At 37.6% G+C, this 14957-nt stretch overlaps 1 protein-coding gene across 4 annotated transcripts in view; it reads left to right on the top strand.

The window, feature by feature from the left end:
• Positions 1–13048, top strand: part of Pabir2 (PABIR family member 2) — a 31239-nt gene extending 18191 nt beyond the window's left edge. For 2 of the 4 annotated variants that reach the window (XM_090325704.1, XM_090325703.1), the window contains exons 8-9: positions 592–688; positions 11396–13048. In XM_090325704.1, the coding sequence (XP_090181830.1) occupies positions 592–688; positions 11396–11465 (167 nt within the window). In that variant the 3' untranslated portion in view covers positions 11466–13048. Of the gene's footprint in view, positions 1–591; positions 689–10417 lie in introns of all 4 variants that reach the window. The other 2 variants (XM_090325702.1, XM_090325701.1) reach the window with 1 other exon arrangement.
• The last annotated feature ends 1909 nt before the right edge of the window (positions 13049–14957 follow it).

Genomic DNA, 14957 nt, shown 5'->3' with positions numbered 1-14957 from the left:
CCCCAAGGACTGGCCCAAAAAATGAATGTATATGCATCTATAACATGATATGTATAATAAACAAGTTGTTGTTAAGAATCCTGGTTATGGGGCCGGGAATTTGGCCTAGTGGTTAAAGTGCTTGCCTAGCATGCATGAAGACCCGGGTTCGGTTCCTCAGTACCACATACATAGAAAAAAGCCAGAAGTGGTGCTGAGGCTCAAGTGGTAGAGCTCTAGCCTTGAGAAAGTCCAAGGACAGTGCTCAGGCCCTGAGCTTAAGCCCAGGACTGGCAAAAAAAAGAATCCTGGTTATATGGAAATATGTGCTCTATATTAGTATATGCTCCATGGGAAAATAGATTTCCAGTTTGTTTATTTGAAATGGGATCTAGCTATGTGGCCCTAGCTGTCTTTGAATTCCTCCTTCTGTCTCACCCTTCCAACTGTTGGTGTTACATACTTACCCCACCACATCCAGCAGAAAATAGCTTTTAAATGGTGACATAAAGGTGGATTCTGTGCTTTGATTAAACAAAAATTACTCCATATGAGCTTCAATCCTATAATTGTGAAATTGCTTCAGAGTGGTATTATCCCTTTCCAAATTAGGTGAAATGGAGACAGAAAGCCAGCCGAAGAGATTCTTCCAAGGTACCACAAACATGCTATCTCCAGATGGTGAACAACTGTCGGATCTCAGTTCATGGTAAAAAAAAACTGGAAAAAATCAAAATGATATTAGGATATGATACATTTTTAAAAGACTCAATTGAAAGTATACTGGGATAACTAAAGATATATTCAACTTTCTATCCATGTTTCCAGAAGGGAAAATGTCCATGGTGGTATAGATAATATTGAATAAATCATTTGTAAATCATGAATATTTCCTTTGGAAGTATATTCATCCTTTTGTCATTTTTACTTTTGTACCTAGCTCCTATTAGGTCAGCTCCACTCAACAGATGGCATGGTATGGTAAAGTGTCATCATCTGACTGTTATGTGAGAGAATTTCTGGGTTGCTGTGGGTAATATACATTGGTGATGGCTGCTCTGCCTACATTTCATATTTCATTATTTTTTTGCCAATCCCAGAGCTTGAACTCAGGGCCTAAGCACCGTCGTTGGGCTTTCTCAAGGCTAGAGCTCTACCACTTGAGCCATAGCACTACTTTTAGCTTTTTCTATGTATGCAGTACTGAAGAATCAAACCTGTATCTTTCTGCATGCTAGGCAAGCACTCTATCACTAGGCCATACTTCCGGCCTGCAACATTTTCTTAACTGTATGTATTAGTCAGACTTTTTTCATTGTGACAAGATACCCAACAGAAACAAGTTAAAGGAGGAAGGATTTGTGTTGACTCATGACTTCAGAGGCTTTAGTCCATAGTTCTTGGCTCCATTGATTCTGATGCCATTATGAAGCAGAACATCTTGGTGCTAGGAGCTTATGATAGGAAGCAGAGGAGAGGAATGGATTGGGGATTAAGTTATTCAGACACACATTCCCTCCTACTTCTTCCACCTAGGGTCGCCTCTTAAAGCTTCCACCTCTTAGAATAGCACCTGTACCTGAGGACCAAGCTTTCTACATGCATGAGCCTGTGGGGTACATTTTATGTTTTAAAAATAGCATTTTGTTCCTGTCCCCTCAAACTCTCATAGCCATCTCATAAGTGCTTTTAATCTATCACCAAGAGTTTCTCAAACCTTAAAAGTTCCAACATTGTTCAGTGGTTGAGTGGTTGGTGTAGCATACATGAGTCCTTGGGTTTGATCCGCAGCAAAAAAAGAAATGAAAAGTGAAAAGTCTTGAAAATGATTTTTTCTTTTATACTTTTAAGGCTATAATGGTTGGGGTCTGGTCTATTTCTGAAATGCTCTCAAGACATAATTTCTATTATGCTAATCAAAGGTCCTTGATTTCTTTTTAATGGTGTTGATCTCTTCCAAAATCTTGTATTCCTTAATGCCAACCTTACACAGGATGTTCTGACTGAACTGCAACTTTTTCCTGCCTTTTACTCCTAATTCTGTCTGTAAACTTGACTCAAAACAGCTCTTAATACCTGTGCTACAGCCGATTGCTGGACTGTCTTAATTTCCTTCACCAGACTCATTTATTTATTTCCTTTAAAGTCTGTCTCTCACAAAGTCTCAGGACATGGACAAATGTAGTTAAGTTCTTTGCCAAAGTATACATAAATGGTTTCTAGTCCAGTTTCCAATAGAGTTCTTGTTTCTATATGAGACCCTATGAACACAGTCTTTATTGTCCACAGTTATCTTGGCATTATGGTATTCTGAGCTCTGATCTGAATCACCTGTTAAACTTAGCTTATAGTATTCTAGAACTTTTTTAGCCCATATCCCCAAACTTTTCCATATTCCTTTCACTGGCTAGTTCCAATAATCAGGTAGTTACAACAGCAATCAAATTTCTTCGGTACCAATTTTTAATATCAATTGGACTTTTCCATTACCCAATACTAGACATAGACAATATAGAGGGGAAAATATTTTTGTTTAAAGTTTCAGAGAATTCAGTCCAGCCTGACAGTAAAGGTATGGCAGAGCATAGTAACTAGTATCACGGCATCCAGGAAATAGAGCAAAGGACAGGGGAGTAGGTTTGACCTTCCAGGGACTAGGTTTCACCTTCAAGGGCATGTTCCTCTGACATACTTCCTCCAGGTAAGCCCCAATTTTTTCTCAGTCATGGTGCTTGAACTCTGGGCCTGGGCCCTGAGCTCTTGTCTACGAAGTGGAGCTATAGCACCACTTCCAGTTTTCTGGTGATTAATTTGAGATAAGAGTCTCAAGGATTTTTGTGCCTGGGCTGGCTGGCTTTGAATCTTGATCCTCAAATCTCAGCCTCCTAAGTAGCTAGAATTATAGGCATGAGCCACCAACTCCCAGTAAGGCCTTACTTTTAAAGTTCCCACCATCTCCCCAAATCGTGCCACCAGCTGGGAAATTCATGTTTAGCATATAAATCTTTAGGGGATATGTCTGTTCTCTAGATGGCATGATGATGCAATCTTTTGGAATCTTGAGTATTCCATCACAATGCTAAATGAAGTGTCATTTCTTTTTTCCTCTTCTCTTTTTGAGATGGAGTCTATGGGACACCAGCTGGCCTCAAACTCATGAACCTTCTGTCTTAGCCTCCTGTGTGTGCTCTACCATTCCTGACTTAAAGTTAGTTATTTTTTTGGGGGGGGTGCAGGTCCTAAGGCTTTAACTTGGGGCAAGGGTACTGCCCCTGAGTTTTTCACTCAAGGCTAGCTCTAACCATAGCTCTACCTCCAGCTTTTTTGGTGCTTAATAGGACCTAAGATTCTCATGGACTTCCTTCCTGAGCTGGCTTTGAACTTCAAATTTCAGCATTCTTAACAGCTAAGATAACAGGCATGAGCCACTGTGCCTGGCACCTTCATTGTTTTATGAGAAAGTTAACTAGTTGTTTCTTTTTTTTTAACCTGAGGTTAAATTGGATACTGATGTACATATGGTAGAAGAGGGGAAAGGATAATAGCAGTAACTCAGTAACTATGAAATCTTTTAGTATGTTCTAGTCAGCTTGCTTTGCACTCATATACTAGAAACTGCTATAATATTTTTCAGAACTTTTTTGTTATATAAATTTTAGCACTGTTATGAATGGAAGAAGTATATGAACCATTTTATAAAGTATATGGATTGAGGATTCCTTCTTCACAAATGACTTGCGGGTGATTTTGTATAAGATAGCCTGTGTGCCTACTTGATCAACAAGTACAGACTTATTTATGGTTATTAGGCTCAGTGACCAGTACTGCTGGAATGTTGAAGCAGATGCCTTGTTGATCGTTCCAGCTATTTTTCAGTCCCACACTCTGTTTTTGTCCCTCGTCTCTGCATGTCCTTAGTAACTCTGTGCTAATTTTGGTATACAGTGCTTTTCCAGGTATGTAGACCATTTCAAAGAGCAATGCCTGCAGTTCATCAAGAGGACGAGTAGGTGAAACTTTATACGTGGTGCAAACTACATATCATTTTAATGACAAAGTGTGTTTGACTATAGGCACATGGTTATAAATAGGTTTGCTTACCCAGTTACTGACCAAGTAACCAAGTTAAGTAAATGTTTATAATGCTTTGCCATGCTAAGGGTGTGAGGCTGGTGTGATCACTCTGTGATCGAGTATACTCTTAGCATGTAAAGGCCCTGAGTTACATTCCCAGGACCACAAAAATAATACACATTAACATTTATTTTTAGTGACTTCAAGATGCCATAAAACAAGGTCCAACAAATAAAAAAGGAAACGGAATGCATAGCATTAACCAAGGTTCCTCACTTCTGTGTAGGCATGCGTTCTGAAAAGTACCACCTTAGCTGTTCGTGGAAATGGCTACTGTGAGACTTCAGTTTTTCTTGCTACTACATTCATGCTCATTAGTAGATCTGGGAATGGCTGGGAGAGCCCAGCCATTGACATTGACATTAGTAATGAAGGAGACCTTTTAGTTGAGCCATTCCTGGGGCTTTCACTCAGGGTCTGGGTGCTGACCCTGAGCTTTTTTGATCAAGGGAAACACCCTACCACTGACCACAGCTCCATGTTTGGAGTTTTTGGTGCTAGATTGTAGATAATCTCATACTTTCCTGACTGGGCTGATTTTGAGCTATGATCCTCTGTTCTTTCAGAGTAGTTAGTTAGAATTACAAGCACAGTTACTGGCACCTAGAATGAGCCACTAGCACTCAGCAGAAGCTTTGACTCTTTAAATATGAAAAGCTGTTTCCTCGGGGCTGGAAATGTGGCTGAGTGGCAGCGTGTTTTCCCAGCATGCATAAAGCTTTGGGTTTGATTCCCCAGTACCACATAAACATAAAAAGCCAGAAGTAGTGTTGTGGCTCAAGTGGTAGAGTGCTAGCCTTGAACAAAAAGAGGATCAGGCACAGCACCCAGGCTCTGAGTTCAAGCCCCAGAATTGGCAGAAAAAAAAGTATTGGCTCACATAGAAGACATTTGCCTTATTCATGGCCAAGTCTTCTGTAATAAATTTACTTCTCAAAATTCACAAAAATTGTGTCCAAAAGAGTACTTGCCGGGCTGGCAGTATGGCCTCGTGGTAGAGTGCTTGCCTAGCATGCATGAAGATGAGTTCAATTCCTCTGTTTCACATACATAGAAAAAATCCAGAAGTGGTGCTATGGCTCAAGTCGTAGAGCTCTATAATTGAGAAAGCCCAGGCCCTGAGTTCAAGCCCTACGACTGCCAAAAATTTACTTGCCAGGTACTATGGTACATCATGTCTGTAGTGCACTTAGATGACTGAGGCAGAAGGATTCCCAGAACCCATTTTCAGGTTTAGCCTTGGCCGGTCTAGCAAGACCTCATCTCAAAAATGAAATGAAAATAAAAAGATAGTGAAGCAACCTTTTAAATAATATTTTAGTTGGTTTGTAGGATCTGTTATCCTGAGCTTATTAAAGCTTAAAATTATGCTAAGATTTTTGGGAGTATCTTGACACACATATAAATATATAGATAGATAGATAGATAGATAGATAGATAGATAGATAGATAGATATAGAAGAGATTTTCAGTACAAGTTAGTCTTTTAATGCAGAAAATTTGCATCTTCCTCTTAAGTGCACTTTCATTTATCAAAATCAAACTGGGACAGAGATAGGAACCAGCTATGTTTTGCCAAGATGGCAATATACTTGTTCACAAAAGTAAGGAAACCATTTTTATGCTACCTTTAAGAGAGCAGATAAAGGATCCAGTCATTAGTAGTTGCTATTTCATCATCCTAATCTTTATATTTATTCCCTGCCCCACATCACAAAGAAAAAGATAGGTTTTACAACCTTTAAAGTTTATGTACTAGATAATAATCTTGAAATCTGACATCTCTGAAGTATAAACTAAACTTGAAATATGAGTATGGATCCACTTGGAGTTTGCCAGTAGGAATAATTTTTATTTTCATTTTCTTTTACTAAATTAAAGATCTGAGATGATTGCCAATTAGATCTGAGGAATAAGCACAATACCGGGAGTTATGTCATTTTGCATTTTGTCCTTGTAAACATCAAGCGTTTGAGCATAACTCAGAAGTGCATCTTGTGTGGTTTTTTATTCTTTTTGCATGTCAAGGAACTCTATTCCTCATTCTGGGAATAGAACTGTGTATATCTGCAATATAATATAACAAATAAAGGGTTAAGTGATATGTTTGTTATACATAAAGGGAAAATTTCTTCTGTGAATTCTCTTGTCTCTTGTGGTCAGTGCTTGTGACTAAATCCCAAATATTGCAAAATAAACAGACAAATCAACATTAGAGGTTATTTTTAAAGATAATGCTTTGGCAAATTAGTAGAAATGAAGAGCCTTATATATCACTTCAACCCTTAATGAGGGGTGTGGGGATGCCCCACAGATGTACCTGATAGTAAAATCTGCCTTGAATTTGATAGGACTGGGTCTAGTTTATAGTACGTTTGCCTACCAGCCCTTAATCAGCTAAAACGCAGCTTATTCAATGAATAAGGTAAAACATGGCTCAGCCAGATGAGGTTATAGTATGAGTCACACTGGTTGTCTGAGTTTTGTTATTACTTTAAATGTCAGATTATACGTTCACCTTTAGTTTTTTCTTCTTATTTTGCTAGGATATTTATTTGTTTATATATTTTATTGATGGTGTGTTGTACAGAGGGGTTACAGTTACATTCATCAAGTAGTAGGTACATTACTTTTTTGTGTGGGGGGGGGGAATCATGGGGCTTGAACTTGTCCTGGGCACTGTCCCTGAGCTCTTCAGCTCAAGGCTATCACCCTACCCTTGAGCCAAGCCCCACTTCCCGTTTTCTAGAGGTTAATAGAAATAAGAGTCTCAGATCCTTTTGTGCCCGGCCTAGCTTTGAACCATGATCCTCAGAACTCAGCCTCCTGAGTAGCTATGATTACAGGCGTGAGCCACTGTGCATGGTGGTACACAACTTCTTGAACATTGTTACCCCCTGTCATGTGATTCTCCTACTTCCCTTCCCCCAACCCCTCCCATTCTTGTTTTTCCCTTGCCTCCCCTTTTTCAAATACCCAAGTAAATGCATATATAATATACCAAATACCTTTAGTTTTTCTAGACTGAGGACTCTTTTCAGTCATAATACATTGAACTGTGATGTTCCATTATTGCTTTAATGTATATATTCAGTGGCTTAAATGGAGTAGTTCACTTTTGATTCAGGTATTCTTTTTTTTGCCAGTCCTGGGCTTGAACTCAGGGCCTGAGCACTGTCCTTGAGCCTCTGCACCACTTCTGGCTTTTTTCTATGTATGTGGTACCGAGGAATCGAACCCGGGTCTTTGTGCATGCTAGGCAAGCTCTCAACCACTAGGCCAAACTCCCGGCCCAATGATTCAGGTATTCCTACATGTCGTGTGAATTGTTTAGGTCTTGGTATGGCTTATAAGTACCTCTGTCAGAACTTAAGCAACAAAAAAGAAGAAAGTGAAATTGTACTAGACTCCATTAGAGTATTATCTCCAAATAACCACCAAAAAGCCAAAAAATGGAGCTGTAGTGCTATCTGTGTGCTAGCTTTGGGCACAGAAGTTGAATGACAGAGTCCAAGCCCTGAGTTCAAGCATCAGGGCCAGATTAATTACAACAGAAACTAAATTTTAGTTTAGTACAAATACCTACTTATAATTTCCCCAAGTTCTGAATCTTTACTGGATACTAAATGAAAGCATACTCTATTTCTGTTATTGTAAAAATTATATACATCTGGGCCAGGAGTGTGTCCTACTGGTAGAGTGCTTGCCTAGCATATAAAAGCGCTGGGTTTGATTGCTCTGTACCACATATACAAAAAAAATCCGAAGTGGTGCTGTGGCTCAATGGCGGAGTGCTAGTCTTGAGTAAAAAGTGCTCAAGGACAGTACCCCAGCCCTGAGTTCAAGCCCCAAGACTGGCAAAAAAAACCCCATATATTTATACAGAATAACAAAAATTCTGAAATAAAATTTTCAAGTTCATTTTTATGTTACCAAACAGTCTTGTCAATTTTTGTTCCTCTTCAAGTACTCAACAGTCTTAGGAGGAAAAATTAACTCTACACATCATATGTCATATTTTAGAGTGAATATAGGATCCACCCAAGCAGATCTTGTTACAAATGGAGTTTTTCTACCCAGGCATCATCAGAAGTCTAATGGTTAGAAGGAATTCCTTATTTAAGTCAGATTATCTGCACGATAGCCAAATTTTAATCTAAGCCTGTTTTTTTTCCTTACTAAGTAACATAGAGAAGGTCCAACCAATATGTGCTTTAGAAAAGTAAATTCATCTTAATATTAGTCTAGGCGAAAGCTGCAGGAGGGAAAATCACATATGTTCCAAAGGTACATAGAAAATTTAAAATTTTTTTCCTAATGTCTTGGATTGTCTATGCAACTTTCGGTAGTTTGAATAAATCATATTTTAGACCCAATTTGCCATTTGGTTGAACAAATAACAGAGCCAGCTGAATTTTCCAAATTCAAAAATGGTCTTATTCATGATGCCTTTGACAGCAAGCAGTGTACATAGTGAAGGAGAAGTGTGGAATATAACTTTTTCAAAGCCTATTTGTAGTGTGCCTTTACCTAAAAACAATGTACAATCAATAGAAAGAAATGATAAAGTTCTTACCTAGTGTGTGTGAGATCCTGAGTTCTATACCTTGAATTGCAGAAAAAAGAAAGAATTGATATTTAAAGGAAAAGAAAAGAGCACAGAAGCAGAAGTGGGGAAGTTGTAATTCATGAGGATAGTGTAACATGCAGAAATTTCTAAATGTATCCTGAGTTATTTAACATTGGGATACATTAACTTGGAAACTAAAATAACAAGAGTCCACATTTAGATTCAGAACATAATAGATCAGGATGGGTTTTTGCAAAGGCGCTCAAGACCAAACTTAAGCTAGGACCCATACTTACGGATTCCTAATTTCTTCACCAATTTTATGAAAAGTGTGTCTGTGTAAATTCTTAAACTGCCTGACTACTTTGTCTCTCACTGTGTTTTACCTCCCTGTGCTACACATTTGCCTGCTTTTGATTCCTTAAACTACCCTTGCTTCCTCACTAACCTAGTGTAGGCCTACCCATTCTGATCAGCATAAATCCCATTTCCTGGGAACCTTTTTTTTTTTTTTTTGGTTACCCACACGTTAGACTCTCATAGCCTCTTTTTTTCTTTTCTTTTTGACTTGGATCACAAATTGTAATTATATATTTATTAGCATTATTATTCCAATGTTTTGTCTCCTCCATGTCCTGTAAATTTCCTCAGGACAGGGACTAACTATATCTATCCTTCATACTGTTGTCCTTTTAGTCTCAGCAGACTTCCTAAACTTGGCAGGAATTTAGTAAATATTAGAATAAGCGAATGAGGAAATTCAGGCCAACTGTAGAACATAGATCATATATGTTAGATCACTGGGAATCAAAACCAGAAAGGCGACTTGATGCCAATTTGCACAGGCCTTGAGTTTCATGCCTTAAGTGTGAAAGCAGATTTATGAGGCAGGCTAGCTCGATTGTTGGGAGCACTGAGTGCCTGGGCTGAATGGACATGGTATTCCTGGGCTTGGTTATAGAGGCACTTTATGCCCAGGTCAGTTTTAGTGGAAAGATGGGAACAGAAGTCAGTTGTTGAGATTAAAGAGGCCATTGACATGAGGGTATTAGGACCATGGGTAAAGAGAATTCATTTCAGAAACTTGAGTGGGTAAATGGAAGGGGTGTAAGAAAAGAAGTCTTTTAGAGATAGTAGGGAGACCTCTTGGATTTGAAAACGGTGAGAAAGGCAACAGTGTTAGGAATTCATAAAATGAGAAGAATGTAAAAGGCATGTAATTAGAGGGGCAACTCAGAAAAAAATTGAATTGCAGGCCTCTTGGGATGGGCAAGTAGTCGACTGTTGGGCAATTGAAAGACTTTGTTCCGGAGAATAGGAATTATGAAGTGATGTGCTTGAGCTAGCCAGAGAATGGAGACCTGAGTAAGTAACCAAGCTGATGGGAAAATAAGATGACAAATAGGATAGAAATCACTTGAGCATAAGATTAAGAAGCTACCTCACAAAAACCTATGGCAATATCAAGAGAAATGCTTGTTGGACAGTCTGGTGTCTCCAGGAGACACAAATAATACAGGACTTTGAGAGTCTTCCTTTGGGTTTCTGAGACTATTCTTTCCCAGGTATTTCAATATAATCCATCGCGTGTTCATTGCTATTGCTTTTATGCTTTTTTTCCTTATTATTTACAAATGCTCTACCAACGTGTGAGTCCTGGAAACCATGTCATTGCATGTTATGTTTACCCTTAATGGATGCATTTGCTTATCATTCTTTTTACTTTGTCTTCAGTTCAGATATTTTGGATGGCAGTAGTAGCAGCAGTGGCTTATCCTCAGACTCACTGGCTTCAGTCAGCGCTCCCGCAGAGTCTTCAGTAGCATGCTGTAATCCATGCTCCTCGCCCATCTTCATGGATGATCTCTCACCCAAGTGACCTAACTATTTCTCATTCAGTGTTTTAACTGCTGTTTCCCACTTAAAACAGTCAGTGAGGAACACAGAGAACTTTGATCCGTAATGAGGATTGAAGTTTGCCACATTTCAACCATTGCGATGCTATTATTATTATTATTATTATTATTATTATTATTATTATTATTGGCATCTCTCTCCTGTAAAGTTTAATTTTGCAAGCGTAGTGATTTTACTGATGTCTACTTTTGGCTGATCTTGTTTCTTATTTGATGACTATATGTCAAGTATTCACTTTTGATGTTTGTAGAGGATTTTTTTCCTTTGTGCCTCAAAGAGCACCTATTTTTTAGTCTATATATTCAAGGGAGGCACAAATGTGTATTATCTAAACAACAGCAGCAACAACAACAACAACAACAGCTCTTTCTCCAGCAGTGATGCGATAGAGTTGATATCAGAAATTATCTTGCTTGAGAGATTTGTTTTTGTTCTCTGTTGACTACATACTTTCCAGTCTCTTTTATTTCATGGTGATATACAAACTGCTTTTGATTATATTAAATTTTAGTTTTTCTGCATCAGCTTAAAGTACATTATTTTGTTTCCCTTTCCTGTCTGACCTGCTTACTTGCCATTTCTCACAGAGGGAAAGAAATACATAACTGTTTCCATCACTACCCTTATTTGCTTTCTTTGCTTGAAGATTGGCTTTAGTGTTGAGAATGTAGTTGAACTTACAAGATGCCTGCATTATTCTTCCTGAAGTTCTTAGGATCTTGCTTCCACAGTTGCTGTTTCTCTCCCCAAATCTATTGCTCTAAGGAATATATAAAATATTGTTGATATTTCTAGGTGGTGTTATCAAGGAGAAGAAATCCCTGCCTTGACCAGATGTGTGGAGCATCTACAAATGAACGAATAATGTTATTTACACCCCAAACCACTGTGTACAAAAGTGAGCAACCTTGGAGCTGTCAGTGTCTTGGGTGGTGTTATGGTGGTGTAGGTGTCTGTGGTTCACTGTTGTGCTCTAAGGGATGTCTGTTATAAGGTAGTGTGGAAAAGGAGGCTTTCTGTATATGATTGCCACATCCTATTTTGCTTGCAGCTTTTTCTCTGATTCCTTTTTGTCATTGGGTTTGTTTTGTCATGTGGTGATTTGATTATTGTGTTGCTGCCAGAGTCAGAACCCAGTTCTTATTCTTCTGTCTTATAGAGAGTAGTTTATTATCTGCAAGGAAGCTTGTAGGAGCCAAACAAGATGTCATTCTGCATCCTGCTTTTAAGAAGCTGTGTGAGCTGTAGTGTTTATGCTACAAGTATGAGGTACCATGTGTTCTTTTGTTTTCCCAGAGGAAACTCCTAAGTTATTTAAGAAATCTGTGAGTGATCTGTTGTTATGCTATTTATTATTTACTACCCTGTGCAAAACATCTGTTGCAATAGATTTACTCTTCAGACATGATGCACACTTACCCACTAGGATTGTAATATTCCATTTTTAAGTGAATGTAAGAAAAGGAAACCAACTGCATTTGTGTCTTTTGAAGGCAAAGATCCTTAGATTTTAAAGGAAGAGGATGTGATTTGAAGGCACACACAGACTAGTGATTGTGTACAGCTTGAATGGAAACCTCTCTTTCAATAATTAGAGAGTAGTACTTAGGGTGCAGTAGTTCTGTTGCACTCAGATGTGTTATTTACATTGTAATCACCACCATAACAGCCATTAGGTTTCATGTTGTTTTCCTCTGTGCAAAGCTCATAATCCTTCACATGTAACATATATGTATCTATTAGGAAATCTGTCCTCTCGTGTTATTTTGAAGACAAACCTCTTTGATGGTATTCAGTACATTTATTCTGTTTGTAAAAACAAAACTATTTTCAGATGTTTTTGTCTCTGTGACAATAATAGATGGTTTTGTCTTTCAGGAGATTTTTCCACCTTAATTCTACTGTCTTCTTTGCCTTAAAGGGACACTTTTGAGTTCTAATTTAAGACTGCTAAGAAATAATCTATGAAACATGATGAATTTTTAATTTATTTTCAGGATTCACTGGTAGAGAAAACTGGGGCAGGAAATTGAAATGGTTCCAGTGGTATGAGAACTTAGAAGCAGGATGATTCACTTTATTGTTTCACCAAGGGTCATTTTTATTTTTATTGTTTAAATGATCTAGAAAGTGAAGTTTGTACAGGGATTTCTTTGAAATAAATCCACATAGATATACTAACCCACATATAAACTTTGTTGACACTATCCTTTATTTTTATATAGAGACTAATATTTGAATAGTGGTTATAAAGTCAACTTCTCTCTTATTTTAATATTGTGTTATTTCAAGCTCTATTTAAAATAAGTATTAAGAAATGATATCAAGCTCCTATAGGTAATGTTTTTCCTTGAAACTTATATAATCACTGTTTTATGATAAGTGCTTTTGGAATAATAGAAAGTTTTGTGAAATCAGCCTTATGTGTAACCCTAGAGTGAAAATTTAATAAAGTATACATACACAAAGTATTAGTGTTTTGAAAGTCTCTATTATTCTAACCAATGATTATTTTCTGTCTCCATTCTTTGTCTAATGCCAGGTCAAGTTTTGAGTAAAGGGTATCAAGCACAGAAAAGAGCTTAGTGCTGTTGCCTGGCCATATAGTCTATACAATTTTCAAGAGTATGTTGTACCATTTCACAATCTTCCTGGTCTCGGAATACCTAGGTCCATCAATCAGTTCTTTCCAAGGTTTCCCATATGAACCATTGCAGCTCTCTTCTTCTTCTGTTTTTAAAGTTTAAATAAACCAGCTTCATATCCCCTTTTGATGCAGTGTTATACTATTTCCAGACAAAACTTGTTAAGTATATTATACACTTGTACTTGAAAATTGCTACAAGTTTATGAGAGTTTGAGTTTTGCCACGGTCATCACATATTTCTTACCACTTGAGCCACACATGCAGTTCTCTATTTTATTTTGATTTTTTTTACATATTTATGAAGCCTCTATAACTTAGTTTTCGAACAAGATGGGGGTGAATAAGCAAAAATAAAGCCTTATATTCATGACTTAATTTATAAACAATCACTCATTTTTTTCTGTTTTTTTCTTTTGCCAGTCCTGGGGCTTAAACTCAGGGCCTGAGCACTGTCCTTGGCCTTTCTCAAGGCTAGAGCTCTACCACTTGAGACTCAGCACCACTTCCGGTTTTTTCTAAGTAGGTGGTACCGAGGAATCGAACCTGGGTCTTTGTGCATTCAAGGCAAACACTCTACCTCTAGGCCAAACTCCTGGCCTCTGGTTTTTTTTTTAATTGACTGGTTTTCTCTAAAAACAGCTTCTTTTCTGAAATAATTTCATCCTTGCAAATAGTTGCAATAGTCCAAAGAACTCCTATGTGTTCTTCGCTCAGTGTCTCTAATTGTTACCATTTAATTATACTTTTTCTTATTCTTCTGTGTGTGCCTCTGTGTGTCTTTGTGCCAACTGAGAGTAAGTCCTGAGCCATCTTAAAATAACTTGCACATGTGATATTCCATTCTCCTGAAATACTTCAGTGTACATTTCCTAAAGAAAAGGACATTCTATAGAACACATTACAACTATCAAAATTAGGAAATTGATAATGCTACAAAACTGCTATTTGATATGCCTTTCCAATTTTGCCTGTAGCCAATCATTTTTTAGCATTTTTCCAGACTCCTGTGTTTCACTTACTCTTCCATCTGTTTTCTTTTCCTCGCCTTTTGTGATTTTCACATAAAGTATCAGCTAGTCATTGTCTATCATTTTTTTTAAATTTTAATTACCTTCTTTTACTGGTACTGAGGAGCAATGTAGGGCTTTGGCATTTGCTAGATTGTACATGTCTCCAATTTCAGCTATTTTGTAAAATCCTCTTAGATCAGAGTTACCTGATATTTTCTCCTCATTAAATTCAGGTTATGCATTTGGAATAGAAAAAAAAAACAGAATTGATGCTATGTTTTCAGTGAACAATTTCAAGAATTTGATGGTGTCCTTCTCATTAGTGATGATAACCTCAGTCCTGTGTTTAAGATGGTATGTGCCATATTTCTCCACTGTTCAATTAGCCTTTCTTCTATAAGAATTAGTAAAATATTTTATGCAGCTGCTTTGGGACTATACAGTATATATCTGGTTTCCTCATTTTTTTGCATACAACTTTTAGTATCCATTCGTGTTTCTTGCCTTACAGTATTGTGATGATCACCTAATGGTGACTAATTCCATCGCTGTATATTTATTAATCATTATTCAACTGTAAATAACATATCCACCATTTATTTTCATCTGCATGGACCCATCAGCCCTTGTTTTAGTTTGTGGGTTTTAAGCTATTGCCATAATTGTTTTATTATAATAGCCTAAAATCATTAGATCTTTC

Source organism: Megascapheus bottae, chromosome X (assembly GCF_031878675.1).
Source record: "Megascapheus bottae isolate mThoBot1 chromosome X, mThoBot2.hap1, whole genome shotgun sequence".
Lineage (NCBI taxonomy): Eukaryota > Metazoa > Chordata > Mammalia > Rodentia > Geomyidae > Megascapheus > Megascapheus bottae.
The sequence above is the reverse complement of the archived record's forward strand: the minus strand, read 5'-3'. Positions and strand labels throughout refer to the sequence as shown.